The sequence below is a fragment of the Enoplosus armatus genome, chromosome 4 (genome assembly GCF_043641665.1).
Source record: "Enoplosus armatus isolate fEnoArm2 chromosome 4, fEnoArm2.hap1, whole genome shotgun sequence".
NCBI lineage: Eukaryota > Metazoa > Chordata > Actinopteri > Centrarchiformes > Enoplosidae > Enoplosus > Enoplosus armatus.
This window is the reverse complement of record NC_092183.1, coordinates 7,063,330-7,090,560: the sequence shown is the minus strand read 5'-3', so window position 1 is coordinate 7,090,560 and position 27,231 is coordinate 7,063,330. Positions and strand designations below refer to the sequence as shown.

The window sequence follows — 27,231 nt, the reverse complement described above, 5'->3', positions numbered from 1 at the left end:
AGAAGTTTAGGATGCAGGTTTTAACATCAATCTGAGGAGTGTGTGTAGCAGTAACTGTAATGGTAGAAGCAGCACTAGTAGTGTTCAGCAGGCAATAGCCTTGTCTTTCTGGAGAGGAAATGGCTCAAGGACAAACTCACCCAAGTGATGACCCCAAAAGGTGCAGCAGTAGCACAGTATTGATGGGGAGATGTTAATCCTGCTTCTGCATTAGAGGCAGGATCTGAGTTTTTTTTTGTCCACTGACAGCTGTGGCTGGTATGTTCTAAGATTCATCAAAAATGTTATTAGCTATTTTTTTAGGCAACTAAGCTTAAAACCATCAAAATGATGTTCTGCAAACTTCCACGTTGGCTGGCATGCAGACAAATTCACAGCTATGTTCAGTTTTTTTTTTGTTTGTTTGTTTTTTTTAACCAGTCAGCTATGTGACTTGGTTGTTTGCAAAAGTGCCAGGCACAAATGACAAAACTTACCAGCCACAGCCAAATTTGACCAGCATTTTATTAGTGTAGGGTCATTAAATTTATCTGTATACCACTGTCATGCTTATCAGCTTGGTCACTTTAAAAGTCCTCTTATTATCGGATTTCTTTTCCATTTTGTCTTCATGTGATTGTCACCCATTCCTCCCTCCCGATGTTTGCAGCACCACTCAGGCAGTCGTACAGGTAGGCAGTGAGTTTAAGAACTATCACAATGTTTATTTAACTGGCTGTTTATGAACCAGTGAGGAAATGTTCACTACAGCCGGACACGAGGCAAAAGGTCTTTTTCCTTGACTGTAGAAACAGAAGAAAGTAAAGAAGGACGAAGGGAGTGAAGGGAATGGTAGAGAGGACACCTCTCAGAGGCTCTGCGCCCCCTAAGGCCCAATGTGGGCTCAGTCCTGTCCAATCTGGCCCAGTCTAACCCTTGTTTGGTTAGGCCAAATCCAGTCCAGTCTGGTCTGGTCTGGTCTAGCTGGGATCCAGACCAAGGTTTTAGAAGAGTGATTTGAATCCCTGGTTCTCAAACTCTGACCAGGCGTCGTTTAATTCCATGAAGATCATCTTAGCGTATTGTTCATAAGGCTGGCCTGTTGCCTGCAGAAAGAGAGAGAGAGCATACAGTTGCGAATTAATGAAGAATAGTAAAAATGAGAGTTGAAATATTTGTAAATCATGCTGAAATAAACTATTAAATTTTAACTCGTCATTGTCTCGCAAGAGGATGCTTGTTTTTATTGCTGCCCAGGCTATATGCATAAGCAGCATGTTATACCGTACCTTATCTGGATGGACAATCAGCACAGCCTTCCTGTAGTACTTCTTCACCTGGTCAGGTGTCACCAGGTCAGCCATGCCTACAGGCTTCCAGCGAGTTTCACCCTCCCACAGCACCGTGTTCAGAGTTGACAGCAGCGCTCGGATGTTTCGCTCCTTCCCTTCAATCCAGTCCAAGATCTGCAGCGTGACAATAAAACAAACCTTTACTACTTTTAGCATGGAAAAAGGCACAAACACTATTCAGCACTTGGAGGCAAAGCTCTTGGTATTACCTGCAAAAATGGTGTATGTTGGTCTATCTAATCTGCGCTTTTGGAAAAAAAAAAAAAACTAAAAATTGATGAGGTGACTCAGAATCCAATTTTGTTCTAGTAAAATCACTGGTGTATAAGCCAGTAGACAAAGGGGATTTACTCAGTAACCAAAACTTTAATCAGCACTTTATTTATAAGGAATTTTTTTTTTCCCAGGAACACTCTGTACACACTTGCAAGTATACACATCAACACCTGCAAGCTGCCCAGTACAACCACTGTGGGTTAAGGACCTGGCTCAAGGGCACCTTAGCGGTGGTAGATTTATGCTGCTAATCTAAAGATCGAAACGGCAACACAAGCAAATGCATTATATTTGCATTTCACCCACTCAAGAATTTGTTTTGAATAGTCTGTGTGTTTTTCAGTGGATAGTATGTACTTTACATGTGTATTTAGTTTGTTACCTGTAATTTAAGTGGATCGATGTCTTTTGTGATCTCCTGTCTCCTCATTTCAGCGATGGTCCTTGGTCCCTTCTTGTCAGGCCTAGAGGCAAACCCCTGAGTTGACAGCAGGTCCTCAAAATCATCCTCCTTTACCTTTGGTTTGGGGCCTGCATAACAACACAGTACAGAGAAATGAAGATCTGACATAGAAATTGTGTGGGAATTAAAAAATGCAAGCAGACTTCCTTGAAGCCTTTAAAGAGAAGATTGGAGAAATACAAAATCCTTTGATTCCCCGATACTCAGCATAACAGCTAATTTTTTTTACTGAATGCTTGCTCAACCATTTCTGCACTTTGGCTTGATTCCCACAATACAGAACAGAGAATCAACATAATACTGTACATAAACATTACAAATCTATCGTAACCTCTTCATTTTCAGTAGCTGGTGAATTGCAGTGTGTATTATTAATCACATTTATTTCTAAAAGCTGAGGAAAACCATATTTGAGTTATAATTATGGAAAATCAAACATAAAAATGATCCCTAACTCTGCTAACAACAAACCCATCTACTCAATGCTTCTTACCAAATCCAGGCCCACGAACTCCTCTCTCCTCTCTCCCACCAATGACACTAGAGAAGTTGAGGTTGTAGTTGGGTTTGCTGGGCTGTGTGCCTGCAGGCTGAGACGACACTGAGGAAGCTTTGGGTGTGGAGCCAGATCCTGATCCGGGCATCCAAGGTTTGCTCTGGGCTGAGGTGGGTCTTCCAGACTGCCAGGGCTGGGCTTGAGGCTTAGCAGAGGAGGAGGGAGCCTTTGTGCTAAAAGAAGGCCCAGAGGGACCTGTAAGAAACATGGAGGAATGATAGTTACTTGAATACTTTACTTAAATGTAGTGAAGTTTTTCTCTTTTAAGAGCATTTTCCCCTTTTATATCACTGCTCACTGTCAGCACAGTAGCACCATTACATGCAAATGGATATCTGACAAGGCCTCTTACCTGGTAAATTGGAGCCAAGGTTTCCAAGGTCAGCAAAAGGATCAAAGGTCTGAGACTTGGCCTTCGACATAGATGACACACCAGAAGCTGCAGACACAGTAATGACATGCGAGTTAGAATTTTTTTACAATGTTCAATGTTACAAGATTATCTACAAAACTGACAATTCATAGTGCTCAATAAGTTTTCAGTCAGCCATTAACAGCTACATAATGTTCCTCCACCTACCTGTGTTGGTATAGATGGGTTTGCTGCTGGCGGTGGCGCTCATGTTAGTGGTGTTGCCAGCTGCCCAGCTATCCCACCCACCCAGCAGGTCTGGTTGGCTGGCTGAGGATGTCATTTTAGGGGCATCATTCACTAGCTTATCTGTTAAGACACAAACATCCAGTATTACCAATTATGTTTCCTTTGCATGTTACCATGAGACATTGCTTGAAGCAAAAGTCAATAGAGGGTGGAACGTGACACCTACTGTTGTAGTAAACTTTTATTAAAAATGCTCTGTATTCTAAAATATAACAAGTAATAACCAAATGTATTCATTCACATCAAATGTAATCATATCTAATGTTGAGGTTTGCATGAGTGAAGAAAACTATGTGTGTTGAGACATGTAACTTGACATTTTAATTAAACTTCCAGAGATAAGAATGACAGCAGTGGAGGTTGCCGATATCCATGAGCAGCTGTGCAGGTCGTATAGATGCCTGTATCTCTGTCAGCTAGGAAAGCAACCAAAAAAAAACCAGACCTGTTGGAGCCAGCACTCAGAAACATTTGTGTCAGCACTTTTGGGTTTTATGAGAGCAAGCGCAGTCATTCTGTTTTCAGTTTGGTTCTGGAGCCAGCTTGGGTTTATCTCTTGTGAAAGAATAAATCATCTTTTTTAAAACACCACATTAGTGTATGTTAGAAGATACTGTAGGGAGGTTTGTTGCTGCCGAGTCAGAGTAAGGTGTGTGTAATCAATCATCATATCTTCTCAAAGCAGACAGTGAGATATGATGGGGCAGCAGAAGAACATTGGACAGTTGGGACATAACGCTGAGTGATGTGTCACAAACTGGCTCAGGAATGTGGCAAGAAGGGAGTCCATGCAAAGGCTATACTTAAAACAAACATATTTTATTAAACAAACAATGGAGTGGGTGGACCAGGAACGTCAGCAGTGCATGGATGTGTGTCATGTGTGCTGTGGAGGAGAAGACTGATGCAGGGTGGACGCCAACTGTAGGACGAGCCCCAGGCTAAGCTTAATCAGTTGATGAACCTCCACTGTCAACCAATTGTGTACTGAGGTTGGCCAAGACCGCCTCCAAGACAGTGGGAGGGGCATCTTAGAGCATAGCAGCTGATGTACTTACTGAGGTTGAAGAGGCTTGTGTTGGAGGCAGGAGTGGGGTTACTGTGTGCTGAACTGAACCCACTGGTGGCTGAACTATCAGAACCCAACAAGTCTCCAAACAGGTCCGGTCCAGAGGCCTGCCGAGACGAACCCACACTAGAGCCAACACCAGAGCCTGACCCCATCCCAAACGGGTCAAACAGGTCGCCCATGGCTGCAACACAGACACAAAAAAAAATGCATTAAGGATAAATGGAAAGGTTTTTTTTATAATAATACAGGCAGTATGTAGAAAGCATCGCATCTTACGTTTTGAGTCTGGTGTGGCTCCACTTGTTGGCCCACTGAAGAACAAGTCTTCCTGCATTGCTCCTGTCTGACCAGCAGGGGGTGCAAATAGGTCGTTGAGGAGGTCGCTGTTGCTGGATGCCGCTTTCAGTCCTCCCTGGTCTGCTTGATGAGGAGCAGAAGAGGAAGTAGAGGACATGGAAGGACGTTCAGGGTCAGAGTTCAACCCCAAGAGGTCAGCTGTGTCACCGATAGGAGATTCCTGGGCCGTAGGAGGGGGGTTCTGGTGGGAGATCAGGACACCAAGAAAAGATAGAAATTAATGGAATGATGGAGGAAGAAAATAAAGCATTTTGGCTCTACTGCATGATAAAGGAAGGCATACTGTATTGATGGCATAATATGATATAATCAGCCATCCGAGATGTTCCCCACCTGGAAGTCAGCATCAAACAGCGGTTCACTGGGGTCACGTGACAGTGGCTCCCCACTGGGGGCAGAATAAGAGTAGGACTCTCCTTCCGATTGATCACTCAGGTCCTCCTGGTCATTCATGGATCCCCCTCCTTGACTGTCTGAGGCATCGTGAGGGCCACGCACATCTACAAACACAAGAAGCTGGTCAGTGGAAATTTTAAGGCACTTTAAAATCAGTTAGTGAGGTGGGTGGATAGATCAAGAGGTCAGAGAATGTTGTATGGTTTGAATTTTGTCTGGGAAACTTAAGACAGGAAGGAAAATGAGAAGCAGTCTCATCTTTAGAAAGGAGGACAACAATCAGAATACTAAGACTGTATGGAGAAAAATCTAGATGATTTATAAACACAGTACCTTCCCAATCCAGTGTCTGGAAGAAGTTGTTGGCGTTGCTATCAGTGCTCCCAGGAGATTCTGGTTCTGTAGCATTGGAGCCTTCTGGGGTCTGAGCCGGCTGGGGCGACTCTGAGTCATAAAATGCTGAGGAACCTGGCTGACGAGGCAGCTCGGGCTTACCTGTAGTAATTATGGTTTAATGTTTAGTTCATATGTACAAGTGAATTTGAAAAATTCTAAAGAAACAAGCTTCCAAAAGGCTTGAGGGCAGAAAAGAATAAAGATGTCTGATATATAAGTGACCTGAGGAACAGATGGATGGATGGAGACATTCAGCAATCCAACTAACACTGCTAAACCCGGAGCCTGGCTTTTGTAAAGTAATGCCACCTACCAAATTTGCTGAGGATCTCCTGCTGTTCGTCACGAGAGGAGAAAAGGATTTTGGGATTGAGGCCTTTGGTTTGGAAGCCCTCCCAAGGGGGGGTCTTGGTGCTGGGTCTGTCCCTGGGTTCCACCTCGATGTCCAAGTTGACCTGGAACAAGTCTGGGTACTTCTCCTGAATGTCACAGGCATCTAAGTCATACCTGACGGGAGAACAGGTAGACGGGAAAGAGGAAGTTATGAAGAAAGCGCATTTAAAGGGTTAAATTAAAATAAGAAATCTGTTGTAGTTGATATAATTGTGCAGGAAATAATACATTTGAAGCTTTGCATGACAATGATATTGTTTAGTTATTATATAAGATTGCATTTCTCAAAATTGTGTACATACTTAGCAAACTTGACAGTGGTCGCATTCCTGGGGACAAAGCCTGTGTGGAACTGGATCTGAAACATCTTCATGGACGCCATCTGAAACACAATAATAGAAAAATGTAAAATTAGCTTTTGTCCATATTTATCAACATTTTGCATCTATTCTAAGACAGAGATACAGAATGAGCAAACAGTTGATGAGTGATGCACTTAAGCGTGTGTGTGTGTGTGTGTGTACCTTGGCCTGTAGACGTCCCCCCAGTGTAGATCTTGCATGATAGATCACCACCAGTACATCTCCTTGGACTGTCACATTGAGGGGAATCTCCGCTCTCCCATCCTCCATCTTAAAATCCCTGGAAAGAGCAAAAGAGTGAGAGAGAGAATGAACAATTGAAACAGCAACATTTTTTACTCCTTTTATCCAGGGAAAGCTGAAAGGCATTCTTATGTGTGTATGAACTTACTTCATCTTGTCGTACTCCTGTGATGTGGTGAGGACTCTCTCGTCTCCAACATAAACTTCGCAGAACGGCCTGCACCCATTACGCTGCTTGTTGAACAGTGGCACAGGTGTCATGGTGATGGAGCGAATTATTATGGGCTTGCTGTGGGGGATGATGGGCTCCTCTGCCATCATGTCACACATGTACTCTATATACCTGCAACAATCAAAAGTAAGGATCATGTATTGTTAGCCTTTAACAATCCCCCTTTCTACACCTCGTAATTTGTATGTGTGTGTTCTCATACCTCTTGTGTGAGGGTGATATGCCGGGTGGGCAGCGTTTCATTGAGAACATGTAGACAGCAGCCTCAGCTGTGGTGAAAAGGCGACAGAAACACAGGAAGGAGCAAACTGCCACAGCTGATGCTGCCCTGCCGTCCTACAGAGGGAAAAGGTGAAGGTAACAATTAAAGATATCGCAGGTGTCTTCTTCCTCCTTATTTTTCTTCCTATCATCTACTTATGTCATGGCCTTGACTTCATCTTACCCCACCTGAGCGTGCATGGCGGACTAAATCATCAGTCATCTTAGTCATTTAGGAGGTGGCGAGAGGTTACTTACCAGACAGTGTACTATACAGATGTTCCTCTGGTCTTGTTTGAGCCATAGATGCATGTTCTTACACACACTGTAGAGACTGCGGAGGTTGGGGGCACGGCGCACTTGCCAGTTACACTCTGAAACCTTCACACACAAACAAAGACACACACCTCAATACAACCAGAAACTTGTATAGCTGCACACAAGTGAAAGAACAACGCTACTTTAACAATAGAAAATACTGCGACAATAATACACTTATAGAGGAAAAACACTACGGACACTGTAAACAGAGTAAACAAACTATCTCACAGCAATGACTTACCCACATTGAGACAAGGGAGTATGGTAATGTCCCACTCTTGACAGATATCAAGCCAAAAAAAGGTGCACGCACGCACGCACACACACACACACAAACACACACTTCGTACCCTGTTGTGGAATCGAGAAGGCCTGTATGATCGTTTGGAGAGGTTGTAGACAGCATAGTGGCCAGCATGACGTGAATCCAGGAACAGACGGACGTCCTCAATGTTGTTCTTTATCGCTGACTCCACCCCCTCTGCTGGGAAAGACATGACTACACACACAAATACAGAGAAACGCGTCACTATTTTTATCTCTTTCCCAAAATGTTAAACAGCACTAACTTAATGACAAGATTATGCAGTAACAGAAGGTTCAGTGTATAAAGTACATTTTATGGAGGGTACTATGCTTACCTGCTATTCTGGAGGTGATGTATGAAATGTCCAGGTCCCCTTTGGCATAGCTGTAAGAGAAATTACAATTGCAATTATAAAATGTGTTGGTATTCAACATAGTAGGGAGAAATAAAAGACACAAATCACTAGAATAAATAAAAGGAGAAATAAAACAGTTTGACTAAGGTCTGGGAGAGTGCACAAAACAGCCTGGTAAGGCAAACTGGTTCAGAAACAAGAAAGCTTTGTTTTACGATATACTATATCACTCTGGTTTTGAAACTGTAATGTTAATTAATGCATAATGGAGAGGTCCCTAATCAATGCCTGAATGGGCATCTTGGCTAGGGCTACCACACAATACAGAATTTCAACCAGATTTGATGAAGGTTGTCCCATAAATGTACGAATCCCCAGTTTATCTTTGCTCTGAGTCCTTAATGTTGCTTGTTGATGCATGGGGATACGCTCAGAAGGCTCATAACTGCCTACAGCTCCTTGGTGTTAAGTATTTTTAGCAATTAATTGATGTAGAAAGTAGGCTACATTGGGTTTTACAGCAAAAGAAATCATATTGAAACAATGCAACAACATGTTTTCCACTGAGTATTCGAATTTAGTACACACATACAAACTGTAGGCCAAGCAAAGAAAATAATCTATCTATGCTGATGACACTCAATTTTATCTGTATGATGACAGGACAGACGTGTGATGCTGGTTAAGACACAGATATAGCTGAAGTAGTGATTTAGTAAGCAGTGGAGCTATATTAACCTTTTAACTACCATTCATTCATTCCTTCATTCATTCAATCAGTCATACATGTAGGCCAGTGATTCCCAACCCAGGGGATACTTCTGAAGTTGCCTGGGGGTATGTGGAAAGATTGTAGCTCAACTAATTTGAAAAGAAAAATTGAAATTACAATTAAAAAAATGTTTTGCGAGTGCATGAAAAGCTGCAGAGGAGCAGAGATGTAAAGTAACAGATAAATGTTGAGATGGCTTACAGTAATGGAGAAACGGCTGTAATAATTAGGTAAAAGCAATGGAAAAGTGGAAATAAATGGTGGTATTGAGGAAGGGGTACTTGAGTTTATCTGACAGGACTGGTCAGGATGAGGCTGCCTGCTTTAGACAGCGAAAGGTTTTTGTCCTTAAAAACTATATATGAATCCAAATTATGCTTAGTATAACAAAGGCAGCTAAATTAAGGTCAACATTTTTAACAGACCACTTCAATTTGAAAAAGTTTGATGTCTTGTCTGATGCAGGGGCAATAATGCACCTTTCAAATAAACACCATCATTGCTACACCACCAGCTCTAATTTTCATGTTTGATTTTCATTTTTAACTTGTTACTGACTGGCCCAATAATTCCCTGGACCATGCAGAGAATATGTTTCACTTGTTTTGTCATACGCTGGTGTCATTTTCCAATCATTTGACCCCTTCCATTCACTCGTAAATTTATACTCATATGTCCATTCACATGACGCTCTGCATTCATTCAATTGAATTATTGAATGTGTGATGTTAGGATCAGCAAGCTGTGATGACGGACACAGCGCAACAAAAGGCTTAGTAGGATTTTTCCTTCCTCTAAATCACAGACAAACTACAGGAGCACACAGAGCAACGCATGAGTTGACGCACTTCACCGACCCATATTTACCTTGGGTTGCTAGGTGATGGACACATAGTGGGACCATGAGGGATTGGGACAGAGAAAAGAAACAACAAAAATAAACAAAACGACCAAACAAATGGAACAAACCGATGATAGAATAACCAAATGAAACATCAAACGTTAACGGATATGGAGAGAGTGGCTATTAAAGGAACACTTTGTGACTGATATGTAGGAAAGGGTTGAAAATAAGCAGAGGCCGCCGGTCTATAACATCAACAATCAAACGTCAGTGATTTCTGCAGCGTCACTGCATGCTGCAGCCAAGTGTAGCCGACTAGATTACTCCCATCATCCAGACTTAGTATTATGCCAGTGGTTGGGGAAGGAACTACAAAGAGAGATAACCTGAAATAAGGTTCGTCTTTCCCTGGGAGATTTACAACTGCTGCGTCTGCCATCAGTGTGGAAAACCACATTTAAGACAGCCAAGCAGCAAAATGTTCCTTTTAAAAGGGTGAATCTGAGGCCAGGGTAGGTATGAGTATGAATGGTTACATAGACAATTTGCAGGTGTACAATCGCCTACATTTACTTGCAACTGTGATGAAACACGATGACTGACAAACAGTATTGTTTAGAAAACTGTTATGCCTTTCGGTGGATACCTGAATTAAAAGGTATTTACAGGACCAGTGCATACATTCAGTACAGTACATTCAAATTCTACAGTTAGCAGATCATCAAAATTGAAATAAAGTATTACCTAGGTAAACATGGAGGTGGAATTGACTAGGTTAAGTAAGTAATAAGTTGGCATATGTGAAGTTACAATAACCAGTGCAAAATGTGAAAAGCATATCTGAATGTTCAGTCAACTCCATAGGTTATCAAACATAAACAAAATGGGAATCATGAGATATCAGGTTATATGAATAAAGCACAATCAGTACTAACTGATCTGCATTGACAATAAAGATTAACTGAAAAGTGTAAGACTGAAAATGAAATGTGAATGAATACAACAATGCTAATCCTGGTAACAAGGTTGGAGCATCTTACCTGGCTACTGACTGGATGACCTTAGAGGAAGTATCCTTTATGTTGGTCAGAAAGCGCTCTGTTCCTCCCCTTAATATATCCAAGAGGCCACTGCCCGACTGATCAGGATCGTACACGCCTACAGGCATCGTGGGGAAAAAGAGAGAATACTAAGTTGGATACCTTTGCAGAATTTGTCGTAGCTTAAGCACCAATATTGGATTTACATAGAGAAAGGGCTACAGTTTAACCCACAATGACAACAATAACATTGATGCAATCTTTGTATGAAAAAATCAGCAAGATTTGTAATGTTTGTATTTTCAAATTATTATCTAATGATACAATAAATGAAATTAAAGTTGTTGAAGAGTGAAATACATGTTCTATAACTGTACACTGATGTGGGTATGGTGTATCATAAATGGCACACTCTCTCTTAGCTGCAATGTGCATCACACACATAAACTTACTTAACACTTAATGACATTAAGAAATGGTTCATCAAATGCGGTCAAAGGAGATTGCTCGAGGTCAATGCATTGGATAAAATCTGTTGCAGCAGCAACCACAGGCAGACGACTCAACATCATTTACTGCCCAGGTCTGATGGTATGAATTGACAGGAGGACTGGAGATACTCCTCAAGGCAAAGAGCAAACATATTCTGCCTTTCGACAGATGGTTGACTGCCTGTGCAGAAATCCTCTTAATGGATAGTAAACAGCCTGTGTGTGTGTGTGTGGTTGCTTGTGTGTATAGACGGGAAAATGATAATCCTATCATGCTCATTTAGAAAAAAGGTACAGATAAACAACCAAAAAATTATTTTCTCACCAAGTGCTTTTACTGAATCTAAATTCAAACCTCCTTAAAACAGAAGAATGAGCTATTGCTGGAGCTTCTGTCTGCTTCAGACATACTGTAGTGTAAAATCACAGTCACAGTCATTGTGCCAGTATGTGGTCTGTGGCTGTAAAGTTTGTTTTCTCCAACACCAATTTTGGCAGGTAATCAATTCTGTGATAGCTCTTTTCTATTCTGATACAGATTAATACCAAAAGCAATTTATGAACTTAAAAACTGAGCATATCAGCCATCATAGCCAGTGACGCATTTAAATCAAAGTTAGTGGGTTACAGATTGACTAGAATATTGTGCTTACTGAAGCAGTGAGTGGAAACCATGTTGAACAATAAATCCCGCTCTATAACCATTTCACAATGATTTATAACACATATGATGGGGTTAAAAACAACTGACCTACTGAACCCCTTACTCAGAGGAGGAGGAGACTTTTTAGTTACCTCAGACAGATATACAGGAGCTGCTGTGCGTGTGTGTATTTTTTATGTGTCAGCAGGGTGGTGAACTAACCAGATTACTTATTGCCATGTGTGACTCTCAGTAATATGGGTGGGATATAGGTGGTGTGGATATGTGTGTGTGGAGGTGAATGCATTCCTTCCTGGAAGGAAAAAGAGCCATTTAGTGAAATTAAGTGTCTTGCTCAGTTGCACCCCAAAGGCATAATTTATAAGACACGCTCCATGGCTGTTTTTAAGTAATAGCACATAGTTATTTTGCTAGTTTGTTGCAGCGTCAGCATAACAAATTCATGGATATGCTAGGGGTCCCTTATGGGGTTATAGATTGTCTTTAAGAAAATCAGTGAATTGTTACATTTCACAACAGGACACTGAAATGACACGACACCACTGTACCACCTGTAAAAGTGTGAACACATCAAACAAAGAAACACTATAAAAGAAAACATACACAAACCCGCAAACTCCCTAACACTGTCCCAAAGCCATATTATCATCCAAACAAACTTTTACCTGCATTGTTGTGGACGTTGTGGATCTGCATGGGCGGCTGGGCTCCGTTGTTGCCAAAACCTCCATTCTGCTCCAGCAGCTGCAGACATTCATAGCCGTCATACACTGGACGCCAACAGTAGTACGCACTCAACATTGTAAAAGGTATGTCAACAGAATGAAAACTTTTTTTAGTTGACAAAAAAAAACTTTTGTCTAAGATGTTCAACACAGATATGAACGAGGAGCAACGACAGAGAAGAGGTTAACAGAGAGAGAGAAGAAAAAACAAAGATCTTCGTTTGAAATGCAAAAAATGTCATCTTAAAAAAACAGCAAAAATGCCAAATAACCCAAAGAAGAATAAAATAGGGCTTGATAGAAAATAGAAAGATAGAAAATAATGGTCCGAGGAGCACAATTAGAGGAACAAAAAAAAGAGCACTGATAAGGTAGGCAACCAGTTCAAAAGAAAAAAGTAGATAAAAAATGGTTTGTGTCAGTCGTGCCAGATACAATAATTTTCAGATGAGAACTGGGTCTGCGTTAAGGCAGCCAGACAGCCTCCGAGTCTCGCTTCCCCTACGGGATGTCTACTGTATTTCCCTCTCAGTATTTCACTTCCATCTCGCCTCCTTTCCTTCACAAGTTTTCTCCTCTCTGGTCCGTCTCACAGTCTGCCACTCCATATGTCTGTGCAGCGAAGCAGCAGAGAGAGGAGGAGGAAGAGGAGAAGAAGGAGGATTATACTCTCCTTATGTCCAGCAGAGAAACCCCTTCTTAACCCTAATCAGATCAGCAATCGCCAAATGTGCCTTCACTCTGCACACATTTACCAGCCTTATCAGGATTCAGTTTGGTAAGAAATTGGTTGGAATACAGAATAACTCTTCAGTTTACTAATTTGTTCAGAGCAATGGCATGATCTTAGAATAAGACAGAAGGATAAAGTGTCTGCAGTACCACAGCACAGTCAGTCATGTGAACATTGCACACCAGAAAGTTGTTGGAAAAAAGAAGAATCACTGTAAACCTGGAGATTTTTGACATTGAAATCAGCTTTACAAATCACAATGTGACCGAGGATTTGGTGATAAGTACCAGGATTTGTGGATTTGTGGTAAGAATCATAAGAGGCTGTGGCTGCTTAGTTGGTAAAGGCCAGCCACCATGCAGGGTTAAATGCTTTTCAATTCCAAAACCCTGGCTAAAATCTTAAATCTGATTGTGCTGAATTAGCAACTGTGGGTGGCAGATGAAGAAAACTTTTTTCTGCATTTACAGTGACCATGCCACCCAAAATGCTTTCCCACTGAAGTGTTGGTATCACTTCATGCTTGTTTTTGATTTCAGTGTCACCCATTTTCCACCTCTATGTCTCTCTGTGTCTTTAGACCCCTTAGGACCATGCCAGCTGGGAAGAGAGGAAACTGGGAAAGAGAATACAGACTCCTTTGAGCAGGCCGTGGTGTGTGTGTGTGTGTGTGTGTGTGTGTGTGTGTGTGTGTGTGTGTTAGTTGTTAACCACATCAGCAATGTGAGAGCGCACGAGTGTGCATGCACGTTTACACACACAGCGGAAGAAGCCTTGTGGTCAGCCTGTCAATAGCCTCTTCCCAGGCTGGCAGACACTGAGGATGCGCCCCTGTGTCTCAGCCAATCAACTTGTTTACTCCAAAATGCACAAAATGCAAGTTGTCACCTACTCAAAACTGATACCCAAAGCAGAAGCCACTTTAGACAGTTTGTGAGACAAACTCATGAGCCACACACCCTTTAATACAATGGAAAGTCTTTGATTGATTGATTACTCTCAAATCCATTTTTAGAAGGAAGGAGAAATAAGGTCTTCATGGCCGGAGCATTTTCCCTGGTCTCTTGGCTGGGAGAAGAGACTAATCTAACCCAACTAAGCCACACCCATAATTTAGCTCCATTTCAGTGGTGATGATCTCTGAAAATCCACTATGTTTATTTCAACCTCAATCAAGAAACCAATGACTTTCTCTTCAAGATAAGGGCCAGAGCAGCACAACACGGTAAGTGTCTATCTGCTAAAGACAGTATAACTACTTGACGGTGAAGAAGATTTGAAGAAGTTTAACTGTAGTATCACTTCTTAAACCTAGTGCCATAGTATTTGCCATACACCTACCTCTGTAATGGGAGACTTGGGGTTGACGTTGCGTGCTGCTGCTATCTCCTGGAGCTGGTTGACCAGCTCTGTAATAGACAGACGCTCCTCTGGGTTCACCTTCAACATGGAACCTGGACAGGAGGAGGAGGAGGAAGAGGGGTGCAGTGGAAAAAGAAGGAAACATTAAAAATCTGAGGAGGATGGCAAAACTATGGAGACTCATAAAGGAAGCAAATCATGAACAAGACAACAGTACTACTATTTACCAAATTATGACAATCAAGGATGTATATGAATAATTAGTAGCAATTAGTAAATTATAAAAATGCACTATATAAATTTAAATACACTTAACAGGTATATTTTTGTGCCTCTGTTTGCAGGAAATGGACAGATGTAAATTGTCCACCAGGTGGCGCTGTTTAACCTAATTAGATTAGCTGCAACAAGGTACTGGCAGTATGGCATCCATCTCTACTGTGTCTATATGAACGGTATGGTTAGAGGTGCAATCCTAAACATATTTCTTGTTGGTGAATTCGACCTATGGCGACTGTGACTTTGACTTGTGGACGAGAAGAGGAAAGGAAATAGAGGGATGGATGAAAAAAAGGACAGACAGGCAGAAACTAGCAGACACAGAACAAAGGTACGTACGTATGAGGTCGTGATACACAGTGTACTTGGCATCGTTCTGAGGGATGGAATATTTTCCGTTGACGATTTGCAGCTTGGCCCCCTCCTCAAATGGGTGCTGCTTAAAACACAACAGGTAGAGGATGCATCCTAGGGCCTGCATGGGGGAGTGGAAATAATAAAGACAACAATAAATTCTCAAGCCACCTTTCTCATGAAATAGTCACATCAAAAGACATCGACACAAAACACTGTCAGAAGACAACCTGTTGAGTCCAAACATTAACGGAGACAGGACTTACTAATGTCTGCTAATGACCCTGAATAAGTTGTTTCAACAGGCTCTGTAGAACGTTTTGCGTTTCTGTTGTATGTTATTATTTTGCTTCTGTTAAAGGAAATAGGCATTACATAGAACCTGAAAACATACGGTATTCTCCCAGACCAGGATAAAACATTATTTTCTCTCCCGAGAGAAGGACCATTACACAGACAACTATACTTTTTAATAATTATATGTGAACAATTGTATTTTCCATTTTAACAACACAGCTAAATCATCACGTTTTTGCTATTTGCAGGATTCCTAACATCAGAAAACCTGATGTTTTAATCTTTGATCATCTTGGTTTCACACAGAATCTCTCTTCTATAGATATCGTGATGGCGAGCTTGGCTGTAACAACAGTAAAACCATGATTGGTCCTGGTTTAGCTGTGAGATTGGGGGGATAGAAAATAAAAAAGGTAAAAGTTCTTACCCAGATGTCCTGTTTGTCATTGATGGGAAAGTTGGAGTAGAGATCGATCATCTCTGGCGTTCGGTACGCTGGAGTGGTGTTCCTTGTGATCTACACACAAAAAAGAAAAAACAAACTAAACACACAAACACAGCTGTTGAACCACTGTGGGGTTTTGCAGCAGATGAAACCAGAGCCAAGTATCCAGCTATAGTCAGATGTTGGTAAATCTCTAACCTCATGTTCATCAAGGCCATTTTTTTTTTTTATAAGAAAATGCTTTGAGAAACTTGGGAAAAACATATTTCTTCTGATCATCTTTCATAAAAACGACAGTGTCGTGTGTCCACACAGAGAGGCAAGCATGCTGAGAAACAAATTATTCAAATCTAAACTAAAAAGCTGTCCACCTCAGATTTTCCATCATAAAAAGCTCTTCACTCAAGCATCTCTTTTGTTCGACGAGACTGAAAACAGGTGCCTGATGGACACGCAGTTTATTACATTCAGAAACCAGGATCTCTGGGGTCTTGTATACTGAGGTCATCTGTGGCAAAGCTCCTGTGTGTGAGTGTGGTTATTGTATAAATATAATTAACTTGATCAGAGCTTCCTGGACCTCTAGCTGTTAATTTAATCAAAGGTTTCTGGTTCCTGTCCAACACCATGGTGCCAGTATTGCCACTGATCCACTGAGACTTCTGAATGTGTGTGTCCCTCCTCTCAATTGAACAATTGACTTTCATAGTGAAATTAGAGCATATAATATGCATTCAAAGAAAACTGGCTGCATCTTGTATTATTTTCTTTCAAATTAAAACCATTAGTGCCTCAAGTAAAATGTTTCTGCGGTGTGAATTGTTTAGACAATTACTACACTTTTTATCTATGAAGCAGACTTCATCCATTTTTGTGACAATGTATTCCATAATAACTTCAGAATTAATATTTGTGTTTGAGTGTGTGTATGTATTAAACTATATTAGTATATTAACTATATTATTATTTCAAGATTATTGGAAAGAAGAAAAAAAAGACTCAACGTATTGTACAAGGAAGGCCCTGTTGAGATTAACCTCAACTGATGTTTAGGAGCGTATGTGTGTGTGTGTGTGTGTGTGTGTGTGTGTGTGTGTGTGTGTACCTCATCCTCCACCATGGACCTCTTCTGTGCTGACCAGCTGTAGTCGGGGTAATGTGACACCGTGGTGGCGCTGCCAAAGTCACACAGCTTGATGGTGCCCTGGTTACTAATCAAGAGGTTCTCAATCTGCAACACATCAAGTAAGCAGCGAGTAAGCATATCAATCAATACAGATTCAAGTACCAATTAGTAGTCACAATAGCCCATACTTTAAAATACTATCAATAGTTTTAAACTGCAGTATCTTATTCATATGATACAATATGTATTCATATTGAGGTGTTCCATTTAATTAATACTTCATGACACTATATCATTCACCATCTGTGATACATCATTCACTCATCCAACTAGCAAGGAGTGACAAACCTTGAGGTCTCTGTGTATGATTGGAGGCTTCTGTTTGTGCATGTGCTGCACGCCACGACACGTCTGGTAGAAGATTTTCAGCACAGTGTCACATGACATGGGAGCCCTCTGCTCTACCCGCTTTATAAAGTCCACCAGCTGACCTGAAGCAGAACAGACACAAACACATGAATGAAAACCCATCAGTCAAAGTGAAAGTAGCACCTGCCACAACCCTTGTCTGTTGATTCTAAGTTGTCTGGTGAATTTGAGAAAATGTGAGACACTGCAGATAAAAGTTAGTTAGTTTGATTAATAACAGTTAATCAAACAATGAAAAGGTGCTTCACACACACTAAATAAATGTTTGAATGATGTTTAAGGTAAGTAAAGAGTTTTCTGCTTACCAAGCTGAAAAAAAACTACTGAATGAAAACAAAGTCTGTTGTAAATGAACAGTCAGACTGAACAGAAAGGAAGTAGAGCAGGAAGTAGAAAGGCTGCAGACGGGAAGACCTTTCATCACAAGTGCCTTTCAGTTAAAGTTACTGGGAAATGGTTCTGTCTACTCAGATTTACTGAAATTTAGTTTGATGAATGAGTAAGTACTGATTCAGAAATGAAGAAGTAAACAAAGAGGTAGAAGTAAAAATAGTGAGAAAAAGTCTGTGTGTATTTACCTTTACACAACTCAGTGAGGATCAGGAACTCGGCCTGTCCGGTGTCTGACTCCTCCTTGCTGATGGAGGCAGCAGAGCAGAACTGAACCATGTTGGGGTGACCTGACAGCTTTTTCTATAGAGCAAGCAGGTCAAGGAACATATGGTATAAACACTACTGTGGTTTCAAGCATGGCCTCGGGTCAACTTGGTAGGTTGGTAGGATTTCCCTGTGGCTTGTCGAATCTACCAACCACTCTGGTCAAAGTGATTGAGCCACTGATTTGTGCAGAAATCTCAAACAATTTAAATTGAGCTACTACTGCCATTGATGCATAGCCAAGCAAGCCTCAAACAAGCATTTCTATACCAAAACTGTACTGTATTTTGCTGGTTCAACAGTGAAAGCAGCGTGAGATTATGGTTGGGTGACAGAAGACTTAAGACTTTACTTTTCTGCCTCATCAGCATTTAGGGCATTACTTCTAAAACACAATGTTGCAATGGAACCAGGAACACAGTGTTTCATTTACAAATAGCCTGTGCCTCCACTGTGTGCAACACAGCATGAAACAACTATTACCCAACAATATAAGAGATATCCCAGCATTTTTAAATGCTGGCCAAAAGGTTCGTTATTTCCCTCCACTTATCTCACTGATAAAAGCTGTAGCTCTATCAAATAAAGCCTCCCCAGAGACACTGAAATACAATTCTTTGGTGACTTTATCTTGTTCCTACTCCAACCACTGACTAACAAATATGTAAATGAAACCCCTTCAGAATTATTAATTTTCTGTCCTGCTCATCACTTCTTCTCAAGCAAGAAACACACCAGAGTGCTTTAGAAAAGATTCACAAATGACAAGTTTTTAAGTACAGAGCCAAATAATACGTAGCAGTCTATGTTTGTGAAACCACAATGCCATTATAAAGTTAAAGACTGTAAATATATATTAGTTCCTGTATTGCGCATTCTGGCATTGTACGGTGTTGCCAATAAACTGCATGTGATCTGGTAATGACAGTACACTACGCTGGAGGCTCCACAATCTTGCAAAGTCATGGATTAGGCTTTAACTTGCCATTGTCACATGTCGCCCTCTGCTATGTGCTAAAACAGAAATGCTCTACATTCATCTCAAGAAAAAAACAACAAGCGTCTTTTCATGACAGTCTGGAAAAGATAAAGGATACCATGAAGCAGACTTCCTGTATGATTTCCTTGTTCTTCTCTTCCTCGTTCGACAGCAGCCTCTGAAACAAAAGCAAACACACATACCATTGGTTTGTTGCTGTTCTGTGATCAGGTGACACATCATCTTTATGAGACATACATAAGACTGAACTGAACTAACTGATTTTAATGCCAAGTAAAACAGGATAAGAGATTACATTAACTGCTCCTGCTGATTATGGTGGCCACTTTCACAATTTCACAATTCAAGGCTGGATCTAGACCCAGAGAAAACCCTAAAATGGATGTTCGCAAGCAACCACAATCCAAACACGGCCAATATTAAGCACATGAATGTTTTTTCTCATTTCCATTTCATCAATACAGCTACTTTGTAGCAGCATGCTTTACCCTATTCTGCCTTGTGCATTTATTATTTATTTGTCCTGCATTAAAAGTACAGACAGTTAATTTGCTGAGACAAAACAACACACAGCATCTCAACCCTACATAGTTCAGCAGTACACATACAACATGGACAGAATTATTAAGTATGGAGCAGATGGTCCCTACATAATCAAACCGTGCCATAATTCTTTGAGACGTGTCATTTTCTAAGAAGAAAACTGCTCAAGGAATGTTTCCTGCAATATGATTGACAACATAGCAGGAGAAGCAGCTGCCCACATTAGTGTATTAAAAAATAGTTTCATAGGATATGGTTAGCATAGCATAGTGTCTAAATAGGAAAAGGGCAAAAGTTCTCTGTGTTATACAGTGAAGGGTCACGTCCACTTGTTAAGTGTAAAGTCCAGTCATATGTAGTAACACAGTGCATACTGCATTCTGATTGGTATTTACTAATAATATGTAGTATTTACTGCATATTACAAGTATGCAAAATGAATGCAGACATAGCTAATGTTCCTGATTCAGTGCATCATACAGGCCTATAGACATTGCTATGCCTCCTAACAAATTAATGAATGCACGGTATTGAGTGGCTCAACATAACAACAACAAGCAGTAACATGTAGAATTTTTTCAGTAGGTACACCTCTATCTTACCTTGAGGGCATAGTCTTTGCCACTGCTCATGTCCTGGGCTTCATACACAAAAGCAAATCCACCTGAGAAAAAAAGAGAGAGTGACCAGGAGGTCATTTACATTGTTTACTGGTCTTTCTATCTACATGAATGGTACACACAGTCTTAAGCTCTTAATATGACACAGAATCACCGATCTCATATGTTCACTTTATTGCAGAAATTGTGTAATATGGTCTCATGTAGCCACTGTCTTGAATTAATGTCACTTTTCTATGTCTGGTTTGTTCTGGTATGATTGTTGCACATTAAAGTGATGACTGATAAAGAAGCATGGGCTGTGTGGTTAAAGTACTAATGAGTACAGAAACAAAAACACTTAGGGCAGCTATTAAAAACAAACAAACAAACAAACAAACAAAGGGGCTAAAAATAAAGGGAACATATCTGATATCTGATTTTTAATTGTACTAAAGTATTTTGCAGTGGGTTTTCTATTTTAAGGGGGAAATATCATGAGCACACCATACATCTCATTCCATTCTACATGATACTGGATCAATTTCGTTTTAGCATATAACTACAGAGAGCACTAAAACCTCCAGTAAAGCCCTGCTTCACACACAACCTGGAGGCTGCCAAGCATAACCACAGTCTTATCTGTTGGCCGCCAAGCAGCCACATTGGAGAAATTGGAGCTTAAATGCCTTGCTCAAGAACACCACAACACAAGCAACCTTTCAGTCACAAGCTCACTTCTCTAACCGCTAAGTCCCCGCTGAATATACACCTTTTCACTGAAGGTGTGGCTGAAACCTGAACTGGAGATAATGTGGGCAATGCTGCAGAAACAGCTTTTAGGGAGGGAGGAGAATGAGCTTTGCCTGGTGGGACATTCTCCAATCTTTTGCAGACAAACACAAAGCTGGACAGACTATTCTCAATTGGACATACATTGTTATAGAACAGCAACACACCGCTCTACTTTCATTTTCACAAATCAGTGCTACTGAGAGCCCAATCACTTAAAATGGGCCATTGGTCATAGTTTCATTTTACATTGTTGCTAAATTAAAATGATAACAATGGCTATAAATATCATCATCATAATCATCATAACAAATTTTTTTATATCAGTACATCACAACTTATTTCTGGACAATTGATTACCTAACTTTTTCATCAAGTGTGTGTGTGTCTATGCTCACAAGAAAGTGTATTTAACAAGCCACAGTCCAGACAAGACCAGGGGGAGGTTACCATAGTGATGAGTAAATCAACTACCAGCCTTGCTTTTTTCTGTGAAAACCTGAATGACCACACTCAAGATTCTAATCTTTAAAGTTTTATTTACAAAGGGATGATTGCCCAGGCGTGTGCAGTGGCTTTTACTTTGCCAGTCTGGCAAAAAAAATGTAAATTTGTCTGGGATTCACACATACTTTAACTAACTACAAACACTTTGCACAAAGCACAACAGCCAGCTTTCGAACCAGCACATCATTTATTGTCCATTGCAGCAACACTTACATGCAAAGCCTGTGACTTTGTTTTGAGAATGCACACCCGTCCCTGTGGGGATCACGTCTTCCTCTGTTTTGTGCTGGCAAAGGGAGAGACTGAAAACCGAAAGACTCCATTTCCTTTGCTCCAGTTACCAATCCATTCCAAGAAAAACACTGAAAATGGGGGTAAGAATCCTACTCCATCAAACCCAAATGTATCAGATCTTGCTAGGGTACAGTCTTTGTGCTTGTGTTAAATGATTATGGGAATAAATAGGGAATGAAGCAAAGCTTACGCACTCTAGCTCTGAATTAAGAGACCCCTCTTTTGTCTACGGTTTCACCTGCTCAGAAGAGGGCATAAGCCCGCCAGCCAAGCGTCACTGTCTCTAAAAACCTGGTTAGTTATGTGAAGATATGAATCTTTGCCTAACTAACCTGAAGAGGACAGAGTATGTGGTTGTGAAACTGAGCTCAATACTGCCACGATGACAACCACCACTTGTGCATTGACTTTCTTTCATCAGCAACACAGCAGAGAGGTTTCCTAAATGTACCCAAGGACTTTATGTGGCTACCCAAATAGATTCTTTGGGGTGGAACGAACCTTGAATGATCATTGCCTATCTGCCCAAGTGGCTGGTACAGTAGACAGACAAACTAGTCATGGCCCTAAAAAAATGGAACCATCTGTTTACAACCATCCATTGTATTCTTTCACCAGAGATGTTGGTGAGGAAACAACAACAACAAAGACACCTTTCATACAGCAGGGTGGGAGTTTGAAGAGGGCAAAGATTTAGTGTAAAATGATCTAGAGTTCTACCATCTGCTTTGATTTTAAGTCTTGTGTCTCCTTTAACCTCTCTTCAACCATCATGGCTGAGGATGTGCAATCAGTTGTGAGGATGAATCTAAAAGGAGTGCAACAATAGCCAACTTTGTTTTAGAGTGGTTAAAAATCACAAATAAATAAGATTTAGCTACTATTAGTTATTTTTTCCTGTTAATTTGCTGGTTTGTGTTGTAGGAATTTCATGATAATAAATTACATAACAATTGAAGCAAGTTTGCTTGCTGAGCCACCGAAGCCAAACTGCTGAAAACTGACACTGAGCGATGAAGGACTTACCTTGGGCTGAACAGATGTAACTGGTAATAAAAAAACACAGATTTAACCACTATTTGTTGTTAAATATATGTGTGGTTAAATTAATCACAATGTGTGGTCAAATCTGATCTAACCGGTATTTTCAAATAGAATACACACAGAATAAAGATCTACATTAAACATTTACCGTTTGCTCTACCAGCCACTATGGCAAGTAAGGCAGTGCAGCGAGATTGTCTTGCCACTTTGCAACCAGGGCATGAATCCCTGTTCACTGCCACAGAGAAGAAACCTGATCTGTGGGTTTACACATGTCCTGTAACCAGACTCGCTGCATACAAATACAGGCAGCTAATTCAGATTTAACCTCAGACACATTATTATGAACCAATGTTGCTGAAATAACGTTTTCTTAGAATTTTGTAGCAAACGATGAGGGGACACAGCCAAATGGTATTTTTTTTGTGGTTAATATGAGTTTAATACATATCTTCCACTTGCTAAACACAACAAAATATCAAGAATAATTATCAAAACTATTTTATTTGAGATGGCAATTAACTGGCCAACTAACTGGCCAACAACTTCAAAAGTTTCATGTAGAAAAAAACACAACTTTCCTGATGTTGACCTTCCACGGACCAAATTAGAAATTTTAAAAATAGGTTTCGTCAACACATTACATCTTTTGTTGTCCATTTGTTTCTTTGCAGCCCAAGCCAGAAACCCGCAAAAGGAGGGATCAGGGAGGAAGGGGTACTGGCACTCCACCAATCTCTCCCCTGATGTCACAAGACAGAATCCTGCAAAGCTCTGCAGATGCTTTGATTTGGCTGTTTGTGTAATTAACATTACAAATCTCTTTAACGCACCCTGCCAAGTAAGAGGCTTGGTAACAACATTGCCATCACTGATATTTTCCTCCTACCACGGCATGCCTTCCTGCCCCCTCTATTATGAGCTTTCTCTTGAGTCAAACATGTCCTGCTGCCAAGGAAGATGATATGGTTTGAGGTATGTAACTATGGGTTGGGAGTTAATGGGTAAGTAAAATGAAGCTTTGCATATCTCGCTGTGACTTAGAGCTCACCCAGAACAGACGGTAACGTACTAGGCAAGCTGAAAGTTCAAGTTGTCTATGCATCACTTTCACACATCACAACCTGGACAGTGACTTATTGTTTGTTGGACAGACACGAAACCAAATTATCAACTGGTGTTTACTTGGTGACTCATAGCTCTGCAGTTGCAAACGCTATTGTCATTGACTACCAGCAGAAGTATGTCACTAGTGCTAGCCTGTTAGCTAGTTCAGCTAGCTAGCGTGCCTAGCCGCGCAAGACGTTATCAACATTTATCGTAGTGGTACACCATCTCACCTTCCGCGATCACTCTCTTGATCCTCAGCTTCATGTCACCGAGCTCAACGACTTGTCCGACGAAGTCATTCTGGTCCCGGCTGGCCGCTCCGGACGAGCCGGGCCCGGCTAGGAAATCCAGTGCCGACTGGAACAGGGACATTTTATCCAGCGCACTGCTTCAGACTCACAGAGGCCGGCGCCAGGTGAGGGAATGCGCTGACTAGATCCCAGTAGGCTCAGCGGAATACCGGTACCGCGGTTAACTCTGTTATACAGACTTATAATCAGGTGATATTATTCTTTCTCTGGAAGCAAACATCCTCTTCCTGCTGCTAGGCTGACGAGGCCGCCATCTCCAGTGCTGACTTCCGTGAAGGGCGATGACGTCAGGGCACGATTCAGTCATGTGACGTAAAAAAAATACATTGCGAAACAAAAAAAGGATGCATGTCTATTCAAATGTTCAAACCAACGGTGTAAAGTTAATATGTGCTTTAACTGAATGAGAAAATATGAAAAGGTTGTTTTTATATCTTTATATATTTTATAATAAAAGTCCTCCCGAATTCATCAGACAATCAGAAAACGTTTTGTACAGCTGGATTAGACATCTCTGGTTATTCAATAAAGGCTATGTGTGAAGTGATATAAAGCGTAAAATAACGCAAATTAATTTACAGTCATTTTTTTCTTGGGAATAGAATTAATAAATCCTATTTAGTTTGAGATTTTCTTTAGCTACAGGAAAATGATGGTGCCTAATGGCCTCCCTGACAAGGAAAAGGCCTATCTTACAGTAGCCTACATTTAGACTCACAAGATCCTGAACAAATTTGGTACAGGACAGGCTTTGGTAATAAAACAATTCAGATTATGTCTTTTCCAGAGATGTTTCTCTCTTGTTTGGCATTGCACAGGGTCCTGGTAGCACTTACGCAGATCTACATTGCTATGTCTTTTGTTAAGGCCACATTTACCTTATGGAATAATTTAGCAATTTATTAATTGTTAAAAAATGACAGACATTTTGATTTCAGCAAATACAGTGGTGTCAGACTTTATACAATGTAACATTGTTCAAATCAAAGACAAAAAGAGCCGTAATGTAAAATCTTATCTATAGAGTCACACATGTAAGGATAATATTGTAGCACACAATATTGAGTATTAGTACGCCATCTACTGGACATATCTGTCACATTTATGTATTTTATTTAGGGTCCTGCTCCTCTCACAATGACTTTTAAGTGGTGTATCAGTTAAACATCACCATGTTGGGATTACCTCACCTTACCTTAGCTCAGGCTTGTATCAATGTGAGGTCTTTGCAAAAACTCTGTCCACTTGTTTATTTTATATACAATAGGAAATCAATTCTGTTGCCTTATCTAAAATTTTTATACCCATTTTTGCCATTTTGTCTCCTAAAGTGCCATATAGGATGAGGATGGAGTTAACTGGTGCATGCAAGCAATCTGAGGGGTATTTAAACACACAAATAGTCAAGTCAAATTTATAGAAAAAACACATAAAAATATATAAATATAACAGAATAAAGGAGGAAAGACTCAAGGATATCATTCACACAGAGGTAGAAGAGAGTGGAGATGCTAAGAGAGTATGTAAGACATACACATGATGTAAGAACAGGTAAGCAAAGATGTATACACATACACACACAAATCAAGTCTTCAAGTCTAATCAATAATATTCACAAAATATTAACTTCAGTCACACGCTCAATATTTTTACCACTCACATAACATGTATAGTGCAAATCAAAAAGACTGCAATTGCTGTCATGTCAAAACCCACTTTTGATGACATCATTTAGCCAAACAAAGCATGACAAAATTGGTGGACTAATTGGCCAGACACTGAGGCAGTCATAAGTAAGTTAGTGTTTAAATCAATAAGAAACATATGTATAACTTGTCCTTCATTTGATATAATTATGCTGCAGTATACTAAGTCATGCTGCAGAATTCCATAGCACTTAAGTATATGCTTGGTTGACTAAGCAGTCTTTTTGCCCATTAAGGTTCATTGTAGGTTATTCTGGATGAGATTATCAGCTAAATGCAATGTATTGCAAAATGCACAATTCAAATTACACGATCCAAAGAGCAGTCATTGGGAAATAATTCCATGCTGCAACAAAATGACAGATGTATCTACTGCTTGTTACAAAATGTGAATTTTGGCTGTACTGCAGGAGATATGAACTCATGTGGAGGCAGAGCCAGGGTAAACAGATAAAACAGACACTTGCTGTGGAGTGATGACCGGGTCCATTTCAGGTCAACTTCAACCTGAGAACCAGTCAAATTAGGCACAAAAGGTTTGTCTCAGTGAGAGCATGTACAGGATACAGTCATAATAAGCAAGATTTACAAAACTGTTCAATGTTATCTAAAGGCCAAATGTTTGCAATCTTTTTAAAGACGGCACACATATAATGTTACATTATTTTACAATCAGTGAGGAAAATATTTATTTTTATGAGAAGAGATGACTTTCAAACCAACATGAATTCATGGTGGGTGTGTTTCTTTTAAAGCAAGCCTTTCAATGACGTCAAGTCAAATCAAGTTAATTTTACTGTCACAAATTTGCTTAAGAGGGATTTGCTACCTGGAATCTTAAGACTAAAGAAATCAAATCAAATTGTCCAAAGTTTAAAGATGTTTTTTTGTTGGGCTGTTTTAGTTTTTAGTCTCTGGATTAAAGTGATTTTTGATTTTTTGATATTATTAAATATTATATATATTCTGTATTTTTGTGTTGGTAAAATTGGTTTATGACCAAAATGATTGAAAAGCTGACGTCTTGTTGTGTTTCATTCAAAAATGCTCCCTGCTTTCCACAAAAGCTGGCACAGCCACCAGATGATGCATCTTTAAACAGATTCTGATTTTGGCACACAGTGT

General features: G+C 40.4%; 1 protein-coding gene across 1 annotated transcript; it reads right to left on the bottom strand.

Moving 5' to 3' along the window:
- Nucleotides 1-502: 502 nt before the first annotated feature.
- Nucleotides 503-24,649, bottom strand: gak (cyclin G associated kinase). Its single transcript, XM_070903979.1, has 30 exons — nucleotides 24,320-24,649; nucleotides 20,346-20,407; nucleotides 19,298-19,357; nucleotides 18,122-18,236; nucleotides 17,463-17,605; nucleotides 17,094-17,219; nucleotides 15,971-16,060; nucleotides 15,232-15,367; nucleotides 14,593-14,705; nucleotides 12,459-12,537; nucleotides 10,639-10,756; nucleotides 9,622-9,630; nucleotides 7,962-8,011; nucleotides 7,671-7,819; nucleotides 7,258-7,380; nucleotides 6,941-7,074; nucleotides 6,655-6,849; nucleotides 6,426-6,543; nucleotides 6,204-6,283; nucleotides 5,822-6,015; nucleotides 5,446-5,607; nucleotides 5,050-5,216; nucleotides 4,636-4,897; nucleotides 4,346-4,540; nucleotides 3,207-3,347; nucleotides 2,979-3,065; nucleotides 2,564-2,821; nucleotides 1,990-2,138; nucleotides 1,269-1,445; nucleotides 503-1,085 (listed from the first exon to the last, which is right to left on the bottom strand). The coding sequence occupies exons 1-30, from the start codon at nucleotides 24,459-24,461 to the stop codon at nucleotides 984-986; spliced, it is 3,936 nt and encodes a 1,311-aa protein (XP_070760080.1). The 5' UTR covers nucleotides 24,462-24,649; the 3' UTR covers nucleotides 503-983.
- Nucleotides 24,650-27,231: the final 2,582 nt, after the last annotated feature.

Coding starts and splice junctions, on each gene's coding strand:
- gak (XM_070903979.1), bottom strand. CDS start 24,461: ATGTCCCTGTTCCAGTCGGCACTGGATTTCCTAGCCGGGCCCGGCTCG. Junction 17,220..17,462: donor TCATACACAGAGACCTCAAG/GTTTGTCACTCC, acceptor GATGTGTTGCAG/ATTGAGAACCTCTTGATTAG. Junction 3,348..4,345: donor CACAAGCCTCTTCAACCTCA/GTAAGTACATCA, acceptor GTGTCTTAACAG/ATAAGCTAGTGAATGATGCC.